This window comes from Filicampus tigris, chromosome 7 (genome assembly GCF_054856515.1).
Source record: "Filicampus tigris isolate MCC_2025a chromosome 7, RoL_Ftig_1.0, whole genome shotgun sequence".
NCBI lineage: Eukaryota > Metazoa > Chordata > Actinopteri > Syngnathiformes > Syngnathidae > Filicampus > Filicampus tigris.
Window position 1 is genome coordinate 1,702,047 of NC_141223.1, and position 21,056 is coordinate 1,723,102.

The 21,056-nt window shown below is 43.6% G+C and overlaps 2 protein-coding genes across 5 annotated transcripts; both read right to left on the bottom strand.

Moving 5' to 3' along the window:
• Positions 1-326: 326 nt before the first annotated feature.
• Positions 327-5,241, bottom strand: dusp14 (dual specificity phosphatase 14). 2 transcript variants are annotated; one of them, XM_086036897.1, is made up of 3 exons: positions 5,078-5,241; positions 4,336-4,456; positions 327-2,947 (listed from the first exon to the last, which is right to left on the bottom strand). In XM_086036897.1, exon 3 carries the CDS (start codon positions 2,872-2,874, stop codon positions 2,215-2,217), a length of 660 nt encoding a protein of 219 aa, XP_085893023.1. In that variant the 5' UTR covers positions 2,875-2,947; positions 4,336-4,456; positions 5,078-5,241; the 3' UTR covers positions 327-2,214. The 2 variants fall into 2 exon arrangements, with proteins under 2 accessions (XP_085893023.1, XP_085893022.1); XM_086036896.1 differs by lacking the exon at positions 4,336-4,456 and having other exon boundaries at positions 5,078-5,238.
• A 5,473-nt stretch (positions 5,242-10,714) lies between these two features.
• tada2a (transcriptional adaptor 2A) lies at positions 10,715-20,055 on the bottom strand. 3 transcript variants are annotated; one of them, XM_086035288.1, is made up of 15 exons: positions 19,901-20,054; positions 18,842-18,948; positions 18,697-18,756; positions 18,224-18,315; positions 17,383-17,540; positions 17,131-17,219; positions 16,882-16,954; positions 16,730-16,793; positions 15,465-15,508; positions 14,046-14,156; positions 13,280-13,351; positions 13,068-13,200; positions 12,891-12,934; positions 12,625-12,704; positions 10,715-11,909 (listed from the first exon to the last, which is right to left on the bottom strand). In XM_086035288.1, the coding sequence occupies exons 1-15, from the start codon at positions 19,923-19,925 to the stop codon at positions 11,724-11,726; spliced, it is 1,338 nt and encodes a 445-aa protein (XP_085891414.1). In that variant the 5' UTR covers positions 19,926-20,054; the 3' UTR covers positions 10,715-11,723. The 3 variants fall into 3 exon arrangements, with proteins under 3 accessions (XP_085891414.1, XP_085891413.1, XP_085891412.1); XM_086035287.1 differs by having other exon boundaries at positions 12,625-12,934; positions 19,901-20,055; XM_086035286.1 differs by having other exon boundaries at positions 12,625-12,934; positions 18,842-19,043.
• Positions 20,056-21,056: the final 1,001 nt, after the last annotated feature.

Genomic DNA, 21,056 nt, shown 5'->3' on the forward strand with positions numbered 1-21,056 from the left:
GGGAACGTGGATTAGGATTCGGGTTAGCGTCAAGGCAGACTCCGTTTAATGTGAGGGCTCCACCCCCAAAAGAGAAAAAGAATTGGGGCCGGTGATCAGAAAATCATGTCTTTGTCTTGCGTCCCGGGTGACGCAGCACGTGGCCGCACGCTCTCTTCCAAGTGAAACAATTGGACATTTGTGTAAACAATTTGTGTTTGTTCCCCAGGCGGCTCCGTGTTTAGTGACACGGGCTGCCGCGTTAATCCAAAGGCGCGGTGCGCCCGTGTCTCCCCGATGCAATCTCGCCTAGCACACAAAAAGCCGAACGGGAACGTCAACAGCACTCGTGTTGCGTGGACGTGTCTTTATTTCTTTCTTTTTACAAGTTCAAAGACAAACATTGGCACCGGCTCTTCAGGGGCTTTTTCAAGATGAAGGAAGGCAAGCCATAAAAATCTTTTTCTTGGTTCATCAACGTTGTCATATCATTTATGTGCTTTGTAGTTTGCCTCACCAAAAGACAAACATTTCGTCATTTGTTCTGAATCCACTTTTAACACCGCAGCACCACAGAGCACGACAATAACGTGTGCGTGTGAATCAGCAGTCCTGTGCTGCACAAGAACTTCCTCTACATCCTTTCTTTTTTTTTTTTTTTTTTTGTTACAGATTGTTCATCCTTTTAAAAAGTAGAATTCATCTATTTTGACTTTTAATTGAATCTAATCAAGTTTTGTTCATCCTTTTAAAAAGTAGAATTCATCTATTTTGACTTTTAATTGAATCTAATCAAGTTTCCACAAACGTTTACTTACAGTTCACAGCAGTTGTAATTGAGCATTTACAAAGAGGGAGGCGGGAGAATTCCAGTGAATGGCAAGTGTGGAGTTATTGTTCCTGTTGGACACCATTTACACAGGAACTCGTTCAGAAAATTGACATCACAAGGAACCCTTTAACAGATTATTTTGTGGCTCAGCTTCAATTTTTAGAGTTGAGGGTTCGGCTTTAGGCCAAGTTTAGGGTTAGACTGCAGTGTGTAGCTTTTGCTGTAGCTACCAAATTGAAAGAATGCCAAAGTGGGAAAAATGCTCCAATAAAACTTAAATTTGGAAATGTAAAAGAAATAGTGTGACAAATTGTCATGCTTGGTGGAAACAGCTCATCGGTACACCCAAATGCAACTTTTTCTTTTTAGTAGGGATTCATGATTCACTCAAGCCCGATTCGATTTTCAGTTCCCGATTTCTAATTCGATTATATTTTTTTTAAAACTCGCTACCCTGCTTGTCTGTGTGCGCTAGTGTGGCGCTGCATCCATCCATAAACGCAAGACGCAATGTTTGGCGCAAGCGCATCGTTTGATCGACACATTCCAAATGTGCTGAGCATCTGGAATGGAAAAAAAATGTAAAGATTAGGAGAAACCTCATTTTTTTTAGCACTTATTCTAGTGACCTAAGATATCTTTTGTCAGTTGTTGCTGTTGTTTAGGGCTTGTAAATGCTGAGTTGTCCGAGTTCATAAGCGCTCAGTGCGACTCGAATCGATTATTCGATTGATCGATTGTATTTTTTTAATCTATGCATATTTCAAGTAGTTTAAATCGTTACAGCTCTAATATTTAGTTAGTTTGTGTAGAGCGAAGCCCTGATATTCACACAGGTTAGGGACCGAGCCCTCCATGAGCAATCCTCAAAAGCTTTACGATAAATATTTTTCTATTTCAAACCGTAAAGTAAACATTGTACAGTTCTAAAATGCTACCACACACGCAGTACGATCATGTTTTTCTATTCCTATTTTACAATCCAGTGCTACTTTTCTTTCTTGAAAACGATTGCGGTAGTTTTCGGGGCTGGCCGGAACAGATTGATGACATTTCAATTCATTTCAATGGGGAAAGCCGATTTAATATGCCTCGACTCGACTCGCATGTGACCCCGAAGGTGACATTTTTTCCCAATGTATTCTTTTCAATTGGAAAAGTTGATTTGAGAGGTTGGGTATGTTTTGATGTCCGAACGTGGTCACGCGTAAATCAAGGCACACGGGACAAATCCACCTGGGGGGGGGGGTTGGGGGGTACGGGATTCACCCTACAACGCTCTCCCAAAAAAAGCTACTCTACACGCGACATCATGACAAGCACAGTCAACACCAGGAGACGGACCGAACCGGTGTCCTGGTCCTTCTCTCTGTCTTCAGAGTTCATTGAGGGTTGGGGGGGGTTCACAGGCCCCAGTAGGGCGCCAGACTGCGGCGGTCCCTCTGGTAGACATCGGGGATGGCCCCGTAGGGCGTCTGCACCATCTTGACCGAGTTCCTTCCGAAGAGCTTGCGCTCGTACTCGATGAGCTGGCGCCAGAATCCGCCGTTGGGCCGGATGACGGGGCGGCGGGCCTTGACCCAGGCGTGGGCGTCGGCCAGCGACACGCGGTGGTACTTCATGAGGTAGGCCAGGCACAGCGAGGCGGAGCGGCTGACGCCGGCCGCGCAGTGCACCAGGACGGCGCCCCGCTTGCGGCCCACGCTGTGGATCTTGTCGGCCACGCCGTCGAAGTAGAGCGAGATGGGCGAGTGCGGCGCGTCGGCCAGCGGCACCTTCACGTACTCCACGTGCGGCCAGTTGAAGTTGGGCAGCTCCAGCGTGGCGTTGACCACGCACGTGATGCCCTTGGACAGGAGCAGGCCGCGGTTGGACGCCACGTTGCCGCGGCTCAGGAACAGGCCCGGCGTGATCTGGGCCATGCCGCCCTCGGGCAGCAGCCGGGGCGCCGACGGCAGCGGCGCCAAGGAGGAGCTCCGATGGTGGTGAGGATGAGGATGATGAGGATGCTGGTGGGGGTTGTGCTGCTGGGGCGGGAAGAAGCCTTGGCTGCGGGAACCCATGGACGGAGAAGACAAGAGACCAAGAACAGGAGAATCCTCAGGAGCACAAAGTCATAGTAGACGGGAAAGACTCCTAGAAGACAACAAAAGCACATCAGTCACTACTGAGTGAGATTCGATGAAACAGCTGTTTTCCTAAAAGTCCCGTGAACCCTTAAATCGACTTTCCCCGTTAAAACGAATAGACATTTTATCAAGCTGTTACAGCCCCATAAAAAAGACCAATTTTGGGGGCTAATTTCCACGGTGCGACAACGAGGCACTCGAAAAGTGTCCACGCCAACCCAAAGCCCTGTTGCACACACCGGCTTTCAACCTTTTGAGTTTTCATTTTTCTAAATTCCACATCCTGCACACACTTGTGAACAACAATGAGGCGCTCGAAAGCAGCCGCACCAGCAGACTCCCGAAGGGATGGTGCATTTTCAAGTGTGAGAAAAGGGTGGCCGGAGAACCGCCGATGCAAATTAACTCGCTCAGTACCGGACATTTCTAGGCCCTCTTTTACCCTTTTTGAAAAAAAAACATGAATACATTTCTGGGATTGAATGGCTGGACTGCGAAAAGACATCTACAGTCAATATGTCTTTGGGATTGATTGAGTTTAAGGTGACTCCAAAGTGCGTCACTGGTCATTGTTTTGGCCACGCCCCAAAAAGCTGGGAAACTGAAATGGTGACGCAAGATCACAATGAAGCGTCACATGGTTTCAAACTTCAAACATGTTGAATGTATTTAGAAACAAATCCCTGAATTCAACTTGACAGGGTCTTCAAATGGAACGTATAGAATTACGCAGCTCGTGCATCCTGATTTCATGCTTTGATGACCGTTGACGTTGTGCTCCATTAGGGGGCGGTATAGTACAAAATGTGTAACTCTCCTTGTTTTAGGCTTAAAATCAACTGGAAATGGAAGGAAACCTCTTAAAAGAAGCACTTGAAAAGTGGCAAAATTACCAAAACAATAGTGATGGTAAAATGAAGCTTCAAATTTTCTTCATGAATTAGTTGTTGTCATTTTTGACTCCTCAAGATGGCACTGTTGGTTTAAATGAAAGGGATTTCAACTCGGAAATTGTTACACGACGCCTCATTTTCCCATCACTACAAAACAGGCACATTTTCTTCCCTGGCTCTTCGACATGTGCTTCTTGGAATCATGAGCAGTTGCTGCTCTCTACATGAAAAGCGCACCGAGACAGAACGTTGCCGATGTTGCCGTGGCAACCTACAGAGCGCTATGTACATGTTGATTCACATGCTGGCTCCTCTGTAATCATCTGAACACGTGTTCAAGCACTGCCAAGCGTGCGTGTGCGTGCGCTTGTTTGCGTGTAAACATTCTGTAGGGCTCTGGTTCTACAAGTCGTGCAAACTGGGAAACTCGAGCCAGCAATGAGATGGAAAGGCAAAGCGAGAAAAGCACTCCCTGCGAGATCAGGAATGACGTTGGGAATACCTCGGCTTGATTGACACGGGAGTGTGCAGGAGAACAACTACAGTGGAACTGAGTGGAGCGCAGACCTCCCCCAAGGCTGAATGGTGCATGGTAGCGGGCCACTTCCTGGTTCATTCATTCACTTTTGATTCCACAACGGTGAGAAGGTTTTTCGGAGGTAAAAAAAAAAAATGTGAGTTCTATTTTGGAAAATGATCGTTCAAAATACAATGCACCCGATAGTTTGTTATTTTGGGAAAATTGTTTTTATTTAAAAAAAAAAATGAAACCATTTTTAAGTGTAAGTAATTCATGAAAATAGGGGATATAAATAATGCACATAAATTTACCAATTTGAAGCAGATTAACCAACTCAATTTTCTTATGCTGCTTTAGTGGGAATTTCGAATGATTATATAACAATAATAATAATAATAATAATAATAAAAACTAATAGAATGAAAAAGAACAAACAAACAAAAAATAGAGACCACTGCAAAATTAGCACTTTCTCCGATTTTTCTATTTATTTGCTATTAATTTTGTTTGATTCTATAAAGTCCAGACAACTCCCAAATTATAAACGCAAATATTGTCATTTGCAGAAAATGGTCCAAACACCTCTTAAGATCCACTAGTAGGATTAAAAAAAATAATAATCTGTGAATTTTTCCCAGACATCCACACATGCAGCAGCACACTGACAAAACATGTTGTTTTTAAATAAGAAGTGTTGGCGCATAGATGGAAAGTCGCCACTCACCCCTGTGAAGGAAGATGAAGATGATGATGGTGATAGTGACGATGACGGTTTGTTCTTCAACACAACGCCCGCATCAACGCACCGTGCTCGGCACCCGGCGTCCACTCAGTCCACGAAATCACGCCGAGGGGGCGCTGGGAGGGGGACGGAAGGGGTGGCGGCAAGAGGGGGAGGTCCACGCGAGGTACGCGACACCCCACCGTGACGACAAAGTCCACGCAAATGCGATCCGTCCGCCTTCTTGCTTTGCTCCTCCCCTTTTACCGTGTGAAAGAGAACAACAGCGAGACGAAGAGGACACGCTCAGGACTACAACAATTTGAATTCAGTTGGACTACTCTTGTCCTAGACTCGCTATTATGAATAGAAGTGGTCAACAAAAACAAAACCTAAAACCTAGACAACTTGCACTATAAAAGTCCACACAAAATAATACTAACGTACGCAAGTAAAACCTTGATATAAGGAAATCCCAATGAAATACTGTTTTTAAAAAAGTATTTGTACTTTGTCAATTCCTACGGCTGAAGCGTGCAAGTACAGTATACGCACACGTTTTGTGTACAAATATTTAAAAGTTGGCCTAGTGCATGAAAACAAATATTTTGCCTGTAATTAAAACCCTAACGCGAGGTTAAAACCCTCAATTCAAACAGTAATTGTAGTTTAAAACTCTGACTGGAAACCCTAACCTTAGTTTGAAACCATAGTTGGAAACCATAAACCTGGTTTGAAACCCAAGTTGGAAACCCTAACCCTAGTTGGAAACCCAAACCCTAGTTTGAAACCCTACTTTGAAACCCTAACCCTAGTTTGAAACCCTACTTTGAAACCCTAACCCTAGTTTGAAAATCTAACCCTAGTTTGAAACCCTACTTTGAAACCCTAACCCTAGTTTGAAACCCTACTTTGAAACCCTAACCCTAGTTTGAAACCCTAACCCTACTTTGAAACCCTAACCCTAGTTTGAAAATCTAACCCTAGTTTGAAACCCTACTTTGAAACCCTAACCCTAGTTTGAAACCCTACTTTAAAACCCTAACCCTAGTTTGAAACCCTACTTTGAAACCCTAACCCTAGTTGGAAACCCTAACCCTAGTTTGAAACCCGACTGAAACCCTAACCCTAGTTTTAAACCCTAATTTGAAACCCTAACCCTAATTTGAAACCCTAACCCTAGTTTGAAACCCTAATTTGAAACCCTAACCCTAGTTTGAAACCCTAACCCTAGTTTGAAACCCTAGTTGGAAACCCTAACCCTTGTTTGAAACCCTACTTTGAAACCCTAACCCTAGTTTGAAACCCTAACCCTAGTTTGTAACCCTACTTTGAAACCCTAACCCTAGTTTGAAACCCAACTGAAACCCTAACCCTAGTTTGAAACCCTACTTTAAAACCCTAACCCTAGTTTGAAACCCTACTTTGAAACCCTAACCCTAGTTGGAAACCCTAACCCTAGTTTGAAACCCTACTTTGAAACCCTAACCCTAGTTTGAAACCCGACTGAAACCCTAACCCTAGTTTGAAACCCTACTTTGAAACCCTAACCCTAGTTGGAAACCCTAACCCTAGTTTGAAACCCGACTGAAACCCTAACCCTAGTTTTAAACCCTAATTTGAAACCCTAACCCTAATTTGAAACCCTAACCCTAGTTTGAAACCCTAATTTGAAACCCTAACCCTAGTTTGAAACCCTAACCCTAGTTTGAAACCCTACTTTGAAACCCTAACCCTAGTTTGAAACCCTAACCCTAGTTTGAAACCCTACTTTGAAACCCTAACCCTAGTTTGAAACCCAACTGAAACCCTAACCCTAGTTTGAAACCCTACTTTAAAACCCTAACCCTAGTTTGAAACCCTACTTTAAAACCCTAACCCTAGTTTGAAACCCTACTTTGAAACCCTAACCCTAGTTGGAAACCCTAACCCTAGTTTGAAACCCTACTTTGAAACCCTAACCCTAGTTTGAAACCCTAATTTAAAACCCTAACCCTAGTTTGAAACCCTAACCCTAGTTTGAAACCCTACTTTGAAACCCTAACCCTAGTTGGAAACCCTAACCCTAGTTTGAAACCCTACTTTGAAACCCTAACCCTAGTTTGAAACCCTAATTTAAAACCCTAACCCTAGTTTGAAACCCTAACCCTAGTTTGAAACCCTACTTTGAAACCCTGACCCTAGTTTGAAACCCTAACCCTAGTTTGAAACCCTACTTGGAAACCCTAACCCTAGTTTGAAACCCAACTGAAACCCTAACCCTAGTTTGAAACCCTACTTTAAAACCCTAACCCTAGTTTGAAACCCTACTTTGAAACCCTAACCCTAGTTGGAAACCCTAACCCTAGTTTGAAACCCTACTTTGAAACCCTAACCCTAGTTTGAAACCCGACTGAAACCCTAACCCTAGTTTGAAACCCTACTTTGAAACCCTAACCCTAGTTGGAAACCCTAACCCTAGTTTGAAACCCGACTGAAACCCTAACCCTAGTTTTAAACCCTAATTTGAAACCCTAACCCTAATTTGAAACCCTAACCCTAGTTTGAAACCCTAATTTGAAACCCTAACCCTAGTTTGAAACCCTAACCCTAGTTTGAAACCCTACTTTGAAACCCTAACCCTAGTTTGAAACCCTACTTTGAAACCCTAACCCTAGTTGGAAACCCTAACCCTAGTTTGAAACCCGACTGAAACCCTAACCCTAGTTTTAAACCCTAATTTGAAACCCTAACCCTAATTTGAAACCCTAACCCTAGTTTGAAACCCTAATTTGAAACCCTAACCCTAGTTTGAAACCCTAACCCTAGTTTGAAACCCTACTTTGAAACCCTAACCCTAGTTTGAAACCCTAACCCTAGTTTGAAACCCTACTTTGAAACCCTAACCCTAGTTTGAAACCCAACTGAAACCCTAACCCTAGTTTGAAACCCTACTTTAAAACCCTAACCCTAGTTTGAAACCCTACTTTAAAACCCTAACCCTAGTTTGAAACCCTACTTTGAAACCCTAACCCTAGTTGGAAACCCTAACCCTAGTTTGAAACCCTACTTTGAAACCCTAACCCTAGTTTGAAACCCTAATTTAAAACCCTAACCCTAGTTTGAAACCCTAACCCTAGTTTGAAACCCTACTTTGAAACCCTAACCCTAGTTGGAAACCCTAACCCTAGTTTGAAACCCTACTTTGAAACCCTAACCCTAGTTTGAAACCCTAATTTAAAACCCTAACCCTAGTTTGAAACCCTAACCCTAGTTTGAAACCCTACTTTGAAACCCTGACCCTAGTTTGAAACCCTAACCCTAGTTTGAAACCCTACTTGGAAACCCTAACCCTAGTTTGAAACCCTACTTTGAAACCCTAACCCTAGTTGGAAACCCTAACCCTAGTTTGAAACCCGACTGAAACCCTAACCCTAGTTTTAAACCCTAATTTGAAACCCTAACCCTAATTTGAAACCCTAACCCTAGTTTGAAACCCTAATTTGAAACCCTAACCCTAGTTTGAAACCCTAACCCTAGTTTGAAACCCTAGTTGGAAACCCTAACCCTTGTTTGAAACCCTACTTTGAAACCCTAACCCTAGTTTGAAACCCTAACCCTAGTTTGTAACCCTACTTTGAAACCCTAACCCTAGTTTGAAACCCAACTGAAACCCTAACCCTAGTTTGAAACCCTACTTTAAAACCCTAACCCTAGTTTGAAACCCTACTTTGAAACCCTAACCCTAGTTGGAAACCCTAACCCTAGTTTGAAACCCTACTTTGAAACCCTAACCCTAGTTTGAAACCCGACTGAAACCCTAACCCTAGTTTGAAACCCTACTTTGAAACCCTAACCCTAGTTGGAAACCCTAACCCTAGTTTGAAACCCGACTGAAACCCTAACCCTAGTTTTAAACCCTAATTTGAAACCCTAACCCTAATTTGAAACCCTAACCCTAGTTTGAAACCCTAATTTGAAACCCTAACCCTAGTTTGAAACCCTAACCCTAGTTTGAAACCCTACTTTGAAACCCTAACCCTAGTTTGAAACCCTAACCCTAGTTTGAAACCCTACTTTGAAACCCTAACCCTAGTTTGAAACCCAACTGAAACCCTAACCCTAGTTTGAAACCCTACTTTAAAACCCTAACCCTAGTTTGAAACCCTACTTTAAAACCCTAACCCTAGTTTGAAACCCTACTTTGAAACCCTAACCCTAGTTGGAAACCCTAACCCTAGTTTGAAACCCTACTTTGAAACCCTAACCCTAGTTTGAAACCCTAATTTAAAACCCTAACCCTAGTTTGAAACCCTAACCCTAGTTTGAAACCCTACTTTGAAACCCTAACCCTAGTTGGAAACCCTAACCCTAGTTTGAAACCCTACTTTGAAACCCTAACCCTAGTTTGAAACCCTAATTTAAAACCCTAACCCTAGTTTGAAACCCTAACCCTAGTTTGAAACCCTACTTTGAAACCCTGACCCTAGTTTGAAACCCTAACCCTAGTTTGAAACCCTACTTGGAAACCCTAACCCTAGTTTGAAACCCAACTGAAACCCTAACCCTAGTTTGAAACCCTACTTTAAAACCCTAACCCTAGTTTGAAACCCTACTTTGAAACCCTAACCCTAGTTGGAAACCCTAACCCTAGTTTGAAACCCTACTTTGAAACCCTAACCCTAGTTTGAAACCCGACTGAAACCCTAACCCTAGTTTGAAACCCTACTTTGAAACCCTAACCCTAGTTGGAAACCCTAACCCTAGTTTGAAACCCGACTGAAACCCTAACCCTAGTTTTAAACCCTAATTTGAAACCCTAACCCTAATTTGAAACCCTAACCCTAGTTTGAAACCCTAATTTGAAACCCTAACCCTAGTTTGAAACCCTAACCCTAGTTTGAAACCCTACTTTGAAACCCTAACCCTAGTTTGAAACCCTAACCCTAGTTTGAAACCCTACTTTGAAACCCTAACCCTAGTTTGAAACCCAACTGAAACCCTAACCCTAGTTTGAAACCCTACTTTAAAACCCTAACCCTAGTTTGAAACCCTACTTTAAAACCCTAACCCTAGTTTGAAACCCTACTTTGAAACCCTAACCCTAGTTGGAAACCCTAACCCTAGTTTGAAACCCTACTTTGAAACCCTAACCCTAGTTTGAAACCCTAATTTAAAACCCTAACCCTAGTTTGAAACCCTAACCCTAGTTTGAAACCCTACTTTGAAACCCTAACCCTAGTTGGAAACCCTAACCCTAGTTTGAAACCCTACTTTGAAACCCTAACCCTAGTTTGAAACCCTAATTTAAAACCCTAACCCTAGTTTGAAACCCTAACCCTAGTTTGAAACCCTACTTTGAAACCCTGACCCTAGTTTGAAACCCTAACCCTAGTTTGAAACCCTACTTGGAAACCCTAACCCTAGTTTGAAACCCTACTTGGAAACCCTAACCCTAGTTTGAAACCCTACTTTGAAACCCAAAACCTAGTTTTAAACCCTACTTTGAAACCTTAACAATAGTTTATAGTTAACATTAAATTCAAATAAAAATATATTAAATACCGTATTTTAAAATCATGAGTTTAAAAATATTTCAGAAATGACATACATGTAATTAAAAAAGACAATACATATACTTTTTCCAATTTGTTGGGTAAATTGTTTATTAAATAATTTTGAAAGTAAAAAAAAAAAAAAAAAACACAAAAAAAATGAAGATCATACAAGTGTAAAAAGACGTTAACCGCTGCATATTCAAATAAAGTAAAACTAGGCTTGATTTCAAAAATATGAGGGTGACACCAAGAGCTACGTTGAGTTGCGGTGAAATGTCACGAGTCCGACCCATTGCGGGCGCCCGTCGCCACGACGACTAGCACCTGCTGCCACAGTCACGGCAGTTTGACATTAGTTGGCCTTGGCGCTCCTGACAACAGTCACGTGACCGCTCACACTCTCCGGCAGCGGTGCCTCGAGAGCCCCGACACAACACGGAGCCCACGAGGAGTGCCGCTTGGGCACTCGCGCGCCACGGACGCAACGTTCGGCACGCCCAATCGCATCCGACACATTCTGCTTTTACAACTCGCCACTTTTACCTCCGCCAAGCGCAAATCATGCCAGACGTTCAACGCTCCGGAATGCTTCGTTGGTCATGATGCAAAATGCAACCGGTACGACTCTTAACTTTCATTCAGCTTGTATAATAACAAGAAAAATGCTTTTTACATTTTGAGTGAGTCTTTTTTTAATCATTTCATATATTAAAACATTTCTTCAAGAATAAATTATACAATTGAAAGTATTACAGATAAGAGGTTTGAGGTGCCAATGTAGTTACGCAACAGTTGACACACGCATACACTCTCAGTGGCAAGATGGTTGTCATGGTGATCGGAAAATATGGTCAGTGACGAGAAGCACGGGGGGGCACGAGTGTGTTGGGGGGGAACTCCATCTTGGTTGCCACGGTGATAAGGGTAAGAGCAAGAGAACGAGCGAAAGAGAGGACAAGACGTGCCGAAGTGGACTAGGGGGAGTTGGGAACAGCAGTAACTTGGATGGGGGGGAGGGGGGGGACTCTAAAAAAAATAATATAACCGGACAATAATTGTGATTTCAACAAGCAAATTGAATGCAAGGTTGCTTTTTGGGCGTGGGCGTGGCGCTAGGCCTTGGTGATGCAACCCTCCTTGATGAGGAAGTCGTAGATCTTGCGCGTCTTGTTGACGTCGATCTTGATGAGCGCTCGCGCCTGAGCCAGCCGCAGGCCGCCCTGACGCCGACACTCGTTCAGCAGGGCCTGCTTGTACTCCAGATAAGCGCCGGGCACCAAGCGCACCACCTGGCACAACTACAAGCAACAAGGCGGCGGGCGACAAAAGCAACGTTCACAACATCTGATGACGCCCGCTTGGAGGTTTGGAATCCGAAAGACACTTTGAATCTCAGGATGAGCCATTTTGAAAATAACTTACTCAGATTTTACCCCCCCCCCCCAATATTCAGATTTAAGATTTTAGATGAAAGCATTCACTACGAAAACTTCACAAAATACACAATACAATAATTCTCAAAATTACATTTTTTTTTTTCAATCAATTTAACTTTGCTAAAAGAACATAAAACCCATCCAGAAATACTAAGTCTAAACTGACATTTAAAATTGTGCTTTAAATTGCCCGATTGACAATAAAATGTGTGAAGCGAATTTGTTTAATAAAAACCATGCTTCAGTTCTCTGCGATGAACCTGCAAAAAATTGCTCTTCAAAATGACAATGTTGCTCCTCAAATGAAGTCACCGATTACCAAAAGTTCTCTTCGTTTTTTTGGAGCCTTGCATCGCGATGTCTGAGGCTTCAAATCCTCATTTGGAACCCAACACTTTCGAAACCCTAACCCAGGCTCGAGAACCCAAATCTGTCTCGAAATCCGAATCCAAGTTTAACCCTTGCTTGAAACCTTTATTTAAAATCGTCACCCTGCCGTAAAGACCGCACCTTCACTTGACACCGTATCCCTTGTCGGCCTTGACGCCCCGATTCCAACCCTAACCTTGTCCCGTACCTCTTTCTCTCGCTCGTTGAGCTTCTCTGTACCAGGCAGTCCGGTCAGGTTGAGGGGAGGCGCGCTCCTTCTACCCGTTGCTATGGAGACACGACACAACACAACACAATGAGAGCAGAGGGGGTGGAACTGCGCAGCGCAGCGCAACTCGACACGCTTGCTTGCAGTCGCCGCGCAAGTTTTACAAAATCCAGGCCACCGCTCCTCTCGCCGGTTCTTTGCGACATTCGACACGAGCGACATCGCCAACTCAAACTCGCGGCTACCTGATGTCGTGATTGTCGTGACAGCCGGTGTGATGCCAGCGTCTCTGCAAGCGGGAGATTAAATCGACACGATTAATAAACGCACACACAAAGTCACGGTAGATTGAGAGAAAAAGGACCGGGGTGGGAAAATCAACACGGCTAAAAATAGCAAATGTGTCCCTTTGTGTGTCTTACATGGCGGCCTGCTTGCTGAGCCACTGCTGGCACGCTCGCCCGTCCTGGATGTACTGCAGCACGTCGCACAGCATGGTGCGCTTGCGCCGCTCGTCCTCGCGCGTCCGCTTTGCGCGCTCGTACACTTTGGCACCTGAGCGACGCAAAAACACGGCCGCTAAGCGCCGGACGCTACGAGCGGCGGGCCCTGCTGCGTCGGGGCCGGGACTCACTGCAGAAAGACTTGATCCCGGCCTTGCGGTACTCCTGCAGCCTGCGGATCTCCCGCCGCAGCTCAAACTCCACTAGGGGAAGAAAAAAAAAGGACATTTTTATACAGCCCATTTGTTTAAAGGTAAAGTGAAGGCATTTTGGATTCATTTTCACCAAGATAAACATGCTTGGAAAACTTTTGTCAACTTTCCAAATTGGGTGCATCAGACGCACAACCAAAGAGCCTTGTTTAATTTCAAATTGGCCAAATTGTCAGAATTTCAGCCCCTCAACACTAAACTCAGATTTCGGGAGTCCTTCGTGACAGCAGGCTGATTATCTTTGTGTGTGTGTCTACTTTTAGTTTGGAAAATAATGATGCACATTTTTGCCAAATTTCCAACATGTTAGAGATCACAATGAATTTATGTTTGTGCATTTTCTGCAGTGTCAGTTTTTCAAATTGTTTTGGATTTAAGGGAAGGAAATATGTATATTTTTTAAAAATCCGATTCCTTGATTAACTCATTCACTGACAGACATTTTTAGACCTTCTTTGACCCCGTTTGAAAAAATGTGCAAAAAAAATACAAATGGGATTGAACAGCTGGACTGTGAAAAGACAAATAAATCCGTCAATGGCAGTGAATGAGTTAATTGACAAAATAATCGACAGATGAATCAATTATTAAAATAATGGTTAATTGCACCCCTAGTTTGATGAAAAGTGGACGAATAAAAATGATTTGGGGTGTACAAAAACACGACGTTAGGCGAGATACTGACACGCGTGACTCTCGATAAATTTGTCGTGTTCCACAGGTCCGGTGACTCTGGCGAATCGTCGCATGATGTCATAGAGATCCTGAACCTCCTTCGGGTAGCAGTGCTCCTGGACTGCGAGAGAGGAAGGCGAGAGAGCGGAGTGAGAAAACGCCGCAGACACAAATGTTATCGCCTCCTCACGAATGAAGGCAACGATAATCAGCCAGAAAGAAAACGGACGGCACTTTTTTGCACTTTGTCCTTACTAGCAGGACAACTGCACGCTACTAGTGACATCAAATTCTTTCAAGTTAACATTGAGCGCTGCACTAGTGCCGGTAGTGGTAGCAGCAGCGCTAATAGAAATAAGTCGAAATCTGGTTGTATTAGTCCGGAAAATGCTCAAATATATTTCCCCCAACTTCATATGGAAGAGACAACCTTCAGTTTTGTGTATTTCTGTTTTGTCTATTCCTGTTTGGAACTTTGAAATGTCCTGGCAGTCTAGCAACCCAACTCCCGGGTGCGCCCAGTGAATTGTGATCAGTCAGGAAAAGCCAACCAGAACACCCAAAGTTGAGTTGGGGTTATTTCGAAGCATTTTAACAGGAGTGGCGCGCGCGCCGCCGACTGCTATTTTGCACGCGTTTCAATGTGACTGTTTGATTCCCAGCCACATCCTCTGTGATGAGAGGGTGTGCACACTTGTGCAACAACATGATCTCAGTTGTTCATTTTTACTCCCCCTCTGTGAACGACGTCATTATTTTTCACCCGCCTTGCACAGGTTATGCGTCACAGCATGTTGGAAAAACTATTGATCGCCGTCTGTTTTTTTTTTTTCCCGATCACAAAAACCCCAGCATTCGAACAAGGGTGTGTCGACTTTTTCTAACCGCGTTACATCAGCTGCCACATCTGTTTGCACCTGCTGTTGCATGCGGAAACCTCAAGTAGTGTGTGGCGCAATGGCCACCTTGGAGCTTGTTTGTCTCAAAAGCTGAGGAACACAGTGGAGGAAAGCTGCTGAGGGGGCGTTACAGAGGAGGTGTGTGTGTGTGTGTGTGCGCGCGCTCGTGCGCCTCTCAGGCTCGGGTATCAACACACACGCGCACACACAATCTCGGACAGTCTCCATGACGACCGTTTGGCTCGACAGCTAGCGGGTCTTTTGTCTCTCGAGTGCCGCGAGAGATAAAGACTGATGCGATTTGGGGGAAGGAGGGGGGAGGAAGGGTGGGGGGGGGGTCGTCTGACATGAATAAATCATAAGCGCACAAGTCGGAAGCTCGGCCGAGCAGCGGCAGCAACAAGTGTCGGCGGCGGACACGCGTGGCGCGCCTCGCGAGCGTGCTGCGACATCAGGCGTTGGCTCGTTGGCGCCGCAGCTGTTAGCTTGTAGCCATAGCGACCGTGCGCACACGTCAGAGGCCGACTCACCCTGGAATTTGCGCATGTTGATGAGCCCGTGATCGCGAATAATCCTGAAAGGCACACACAGACAAAAAAAAAAAAAAATTGAATTCTGTCTCATTTCAAGCACGTCTTAAACAAATAAAGTCAAGGGATCAGAGCAAGGACATGTTTGACCTTGACTCGAGTTGGTTTGCTCGTTTCTGTTGCGCAAGGTAGCAGGCGTATAACAAGCGAGAGGACGGCATGAATCAAATTAAAAAAAAAAAAAAGAAAGAAATCCTGCAAAATTCTGTTGGCTGTGAAAGTAATCCATTGAGTGGCGTGAATGGCTATATCGCAGCCGTTCACTTCCACTGACATATTTGGGAAAAGTTGGCGTTGTTTTTCAAGGCGTAGGCATGGAAGCGGCGCTCTCCCAGCTTGGCTGTGAAATTCAGGTTTGAAAACCACTGTAATGACCACCACATGCCTGTAGATGGCGCCGTTGCATCACTTTGGATTTGAGATCAGCACAGCCTTTGAGTAGAAGGTAAAGATTAGGCGGTGAATCTTGGCTTGTCACATCCAACATAAAGGAGAGAACGTTGCAAGTAGGGCAAGTTTAGGCAGCTCACACTCAAACAAGTGTATATAAATGTAGTCAATAAATACATATATAGTATATATAATAAGTATGTGTTGTGGTAGGCGGAATAAAACGTGTGAGAAGTGAATGACGGACGCCATGTTAAAAGGCCGTCCAAGTTGTTCACAGCACTTTCATAGTTTTTTAGCTGAGAACAAATGATGATTTTGTCATCTAAAGCATTCCCAAGTCTTGTTTTTCTTGATTCAGTGAAGCCTCGCATACTCGCGGTTAAGCACGCTCGCAGATTTTGCCCAGCTTCAGAAAAAAAGGTTAGCCGCGATTGGTCGTTACCTGGGCCCTGAGCGACTGTGATGTCATTTTTAGTCGACAGCAGGCGAGAAAATGGCTGCCCCTGAGACGGCTAAAAATGTTGCCGCTGAGCTCATATTTCATATTCATCATATTGCCTTGATTCAACTAGTGGGCCTGCATTGAACATATTCTTGAAAAAAATATATTTGGGTTGACTTCTTGCTTTAAGGTGTGGATGGGTCTTCCTGAATCATATTGCACTTTTACGGGCAAACTACTGTGATCACTCCAGTTGTCTTTTTGACTTTGTCATTCATGCCTGGATGTTGAAACCAAGTAAAGACACTTCAGATGCCAAGGATGCCACCTAGTGACAAAGTGGCGTCATCGCACAGTGCTGCCAACCTACTTTTTCCTGCGTTGTCGCTCCTTTAATCTTGAATGGTATATGTCCACCACGGCTAGCTTGAGTGCTGCAACACACGCACACACATTGAAAAAAAAAAACAACAACAAAAAAAACAGATCGCATCACAGCATCACAGGCCGCGCGATACTCACCGCGAAGGATGTCCGAGTCATCGTCCACAAAGTCGATGTCTTTCAGATCCCATTCGGCGTAGTTGTCAAACTCCTGCGTGGCCAGACAAAGATCATCATTATTATTATTGTTGTTATTATGAGTGGAGTGTGCGCTCCTATTTGACGTGTCAGAGCGAAAGGTTTGGATGAGTGATTTTCCTAACGTCGCGAGTCACTCCACCAACTGGCCTTCTTTCAGGGTCAGGTCGGGCCATATTCTTCCCTCACCTCCATGAAGTCAGCTCTGGCCGGCATGTATCCCGCCATGTCCCTGGACAGCACCGAGTCAAACGCGGGCCGAGGTGGATCTTCGGTCGCTGTCGGATAATGAAATATTGTTATTATTTAGGAACATACTGCCGCCCAGAAGTACCCTGCCGCCGATTGTTTACAAGCATTGTAATGCGTTCTATAGCTTGACCAGCCCCCCCCCCCCAAAAAAAAGGAGAGGAAAAAAAGCACGGGTGTGGCGTGACTGACGTTTAAAAGGAATGGCGCCGTCGGCAAAGCGCGCGTCTTTGGTCTTGCGCAGGCTGAGCAGCGTTGAGGAGAAGAGAGGATTGTTGATGAAGTTCTTCATGTAGTGACTCTCACACTCCTCCTTGCTTTTGCTGCGCATCTGGTAGGCCACGTCCTGCCTGGCGAGTCAGCACAGCAGCAACAGTCAAAAGAAGGGAAACCAAGCGCGGGGAGGGGCCCGCGCCCAGACAAGCTAGCGGGTGACAACATTTGCCTGCGTCAATTGTATTCTATCACACGTCCATTAAAAGCAAGTCAAGTCCAAAATAATATGCTCTAGCAAAACACGGCATTCTGATCAATTTTGCGTGTGTGGGATATTAGTATGAGCAGCAAAATCCACCTGTTTTTGTCCATATCAGGGGGCGGCCATTTTGTCACTTCTGTCTTATTGAAAATGACATCACAGGTAACGCTCAGGTAACGACCAATCGCGGCTCAGCTTCAAAAACAGGTCAGCCGCGATTGGTCGTTACCTGAGCCCTGAGTAGTTGTGATGTCATTTTCAGTCGACAGAAGTGACAAAATGGCCGCCCCCTGAGATGGCTAAAAACGGGTGCATTTGGCTGCTTAACTCATGTTCCACAAACACAGTATTAATCAGAATTAAGTGCTTAGACTAGTGGGGCTGCATAGAACATATTCTTGTAAACAACATTTTTGGGTTGGCTTCCGCTTTAAGAGTGAATACTCTCCTGACATTGGTCTGAAGAAGAAGAAAAAAAAAAAAAAAAAAAAAAAAAAAGGAAAAAAAAGTGGTGTTGAACTTTCCAAACAATTCTTAATGAAATACTTCACTGACCAGTTGCCAAAGCCACAATCCATCACGGCCTCAAGCAGAGCCATCTCCTCCTGCGCCGTCCAGCCGGGCTCCAGAACGGGGAAGTCTGACGTCTGGATCAACGACACGCAACAGCACTCAAAACTGATTTGGTGGATTATTTGCAGTTCTTACCTCTACTGAGCAAAGTGGAGGTTGCCATGACAAACTGGTGAGAGGAGCAACTGCATATACATTTTCAATTGTTCCCTCATAAACTATGTCTTTGGCTCATACACACGACTGATAAACGCTCACATTTTTCTCACGCTTACATACGTCACTAAAATGACCTGATGCGCGAGAGTATTTCAGTAGTTAGTGTGTGATCATTTCGGGTGTGTGAGAGCAAAAATAACGGTGTGGCGAGAGTGTTTTAGTAGTGTGTGGAAGAGGCAGCGTTTCAGTATTGTGTGGATTGAGGCAATCCCAAATGACGGCCTCTTCAAATTTACCATGATTTCATACTTGTGATCACTCTGATGTTTCTTGTATTCGAAGCCTCTCGTGAAACACTGGAAAAAAAAATAGAGAGAGGCCGTTTGAGGCATTATTGGGCATCAAGAGGAAATTCTTTACCTGGAGTGGACAGAGTGTCACCTGGAGGCAGAGGAGGAAAGGTGAAGGTCCACATTCCGCACACTTGATGTACGGCTCGGTGAGGTAAGACGAGCAGCCTCTGCAGGGTGGCTTATCAAAGGGGTCGTCTGAGGGGAACATGGAGCACATCATTGGCAGGAGATGTTGATTGGAGGTCAAAGTTGCCAAACTACTGCCCGGGGCCCACATATGCAGCGCTGCCCTGTTTTTTAATTTAAAAAAAAAAAAATTAAATAATAGATTCATAAATCATAATGAATGAAATGAGAAACAATAACGCAAATATTTTGTTTGTTTTGAATTATCTAATGTGTGAGCAGAGTTTTTTTTTTTAAATAAGAATGAAATAGTTATGATTTTTTAAATTTACATCTACAGTCAGGATAGGTTTCAGCTCCAAGCGTAAATGAAAATGTCAATGTAAAAATGTATCAAACAATTGGTTAATTAATAATATTTACATTTCTTCCAAATCATTCCATTAAACAATAGCATGGAATATTTTGTTATTAAGTCTACTTATTTTACACTTCCACAATTATTTTTTTTCACATCGACGAATGATCTAGCCCGTGTTAAGTGCTTTGTTACAGATGCAGCTGTTATGAAATTCGCTATATCAATAAGTTGTATTGTATTGTCTGTCCGTTTAAAAAATGGCACATCAACAGTATATAAATGATTTCTAAAAAAAAATGTGAATGCCCCCCAACTATGACGAGACTATATGCTATAACAGACTTTTTGCAGCTCTCCGAAGACAATACAACGGCTTTTAATGCCATTTCCGACCAACTAGCGAGCTATGCTCATGCTACCTAACGAGCAGCCTTGAATTCCGCCACATAATTATAAAAACTATCAATTATAAACCAAATCTAAAAAAAATAAAAGGCAAAATTGGGTTTTAGCGACACAGTCTACGCAAAAAACATAGTTTCGTCTAATCAAACAATTTCAGTGGTATATAGCCGTACGATGATCATGTTAGCATAACAAAGCTAACTCGCTTGTTGTGCAATGTAACGATCGCAAACCACGGTAAACAATTGAACTTACTCCCGAAAGAAGAAAGATGGTCCATGTGACTTCACTTAGCTATGTATTTGGGGCCGGGGGGGAGGGAAACGACACAGAAAGGCATACAAGTGACGTTACGGTGTGATCGCTTTATCTCGACTCGGCACGTCGCCCTGTTGTTGGGTTCCTCAGTCCAAATTAGTCGAGTACAAATCGCAAGAAGTGGAGCGTTTTTTTAGTTTGACCACCAGATGGCGACGTTGCACTTTTTTCAGTAGGAAATTCAAACATCTTTAGCGTTGCTGGATTACGTCATCGGGTTGGGAAGAGGTGAAAAAATGATTCATTTCCAACATAAGACAGGACAGTACTGTTTAAAATGAATTCAACTCCACTTTTCTTGAACTGATTTCATCGTGCTACGACGAGTATTGAGGACGTAAGTCCTATCTTGTGGACTTTGCCTGAAAAATATTAGCTATGATTGTAAAATTCTGATACTAATGGTTGTTTTTGTGAAAGATCACTGATGATGTTCATTGATTTCGGAATTGCCCATTCTCTAATAAATTATGGAAAAGTGTTTATAATTTTATTTTCGTTTGTGTGGAACCACCTTTCCTTTTGCTTTGAACATATATTTCTGGCCTCATTCACAATCGACTCGTCTTAGTTTTCGTACGTTAAATACGACAGGAATCAAGTTCTAACATGAGATTAAGGAGAATACTGATTAAGTCAAGTTCATTCTATCTCTTATTTATAATTGGTTCCTTGGTTATTTTATCTCAGACAGATTTCTAGGTTGTTATTTAGCGGTCAGGTAAATACAACGTAAAAAACGTTGTATTTTGTACTTCACTCCACTAGGTGACAGTATTTTCCATGTTGAAATCGTTGGTCATTTTATCTCAGACAGATTTCTAGGTTGTTATTTACCTGTCAGGTAAAAATCTGTCTGAGATAAAAGAACCGACGATTTCAACATGGAAAATACTGTTACCTAGTGGAGTGAAGTACAAAATACAACGTTTTTTACGTTTTAAAGTGGTTCTATAGAAAGGGACACAAAGTGGATGTTAGGTCATTGGTCAACTGAACTAAACCCTGTAACCCACTTTAAATAGTTAAAATTAATGTGACTGTCCCAACATTTATTTATTCGTATAATAATAATAATAATTCAAAGGGTGGG

Bases quoted from the DNA above. Each gene is read 5' to 3' on its own strand.
- dusp14 (XM_086036897.1), bottom strand. From the start codon at position 2,874: ATGGGTTCCCGCAGCCAAGGCTTCTTCCCGCCCCAGCAGCACAACCCC.
- tada2a (XM_086035286.1), bottom strand. From the start codon at position 19,030: ATGTGGGCCCCGGGCAGTAGTTTGGCAACTTTGACCTCCAATCAACAT. The intron at 17,220-17,382 runs GTCAGTCACGCC...ATTATCCGACAG, and splicing joins CGGCGCCATTCCTTTTAAAC to CGACCGAAGATCCACCTCGG. The intron at 13,201-13,279 runs GTGAGTCCCGGC...TGCGTCGCTCAG, and splicing joins CGGGATCAAGTCTTTCTGCA to GTGCCAAAGTGTACGAGCGC.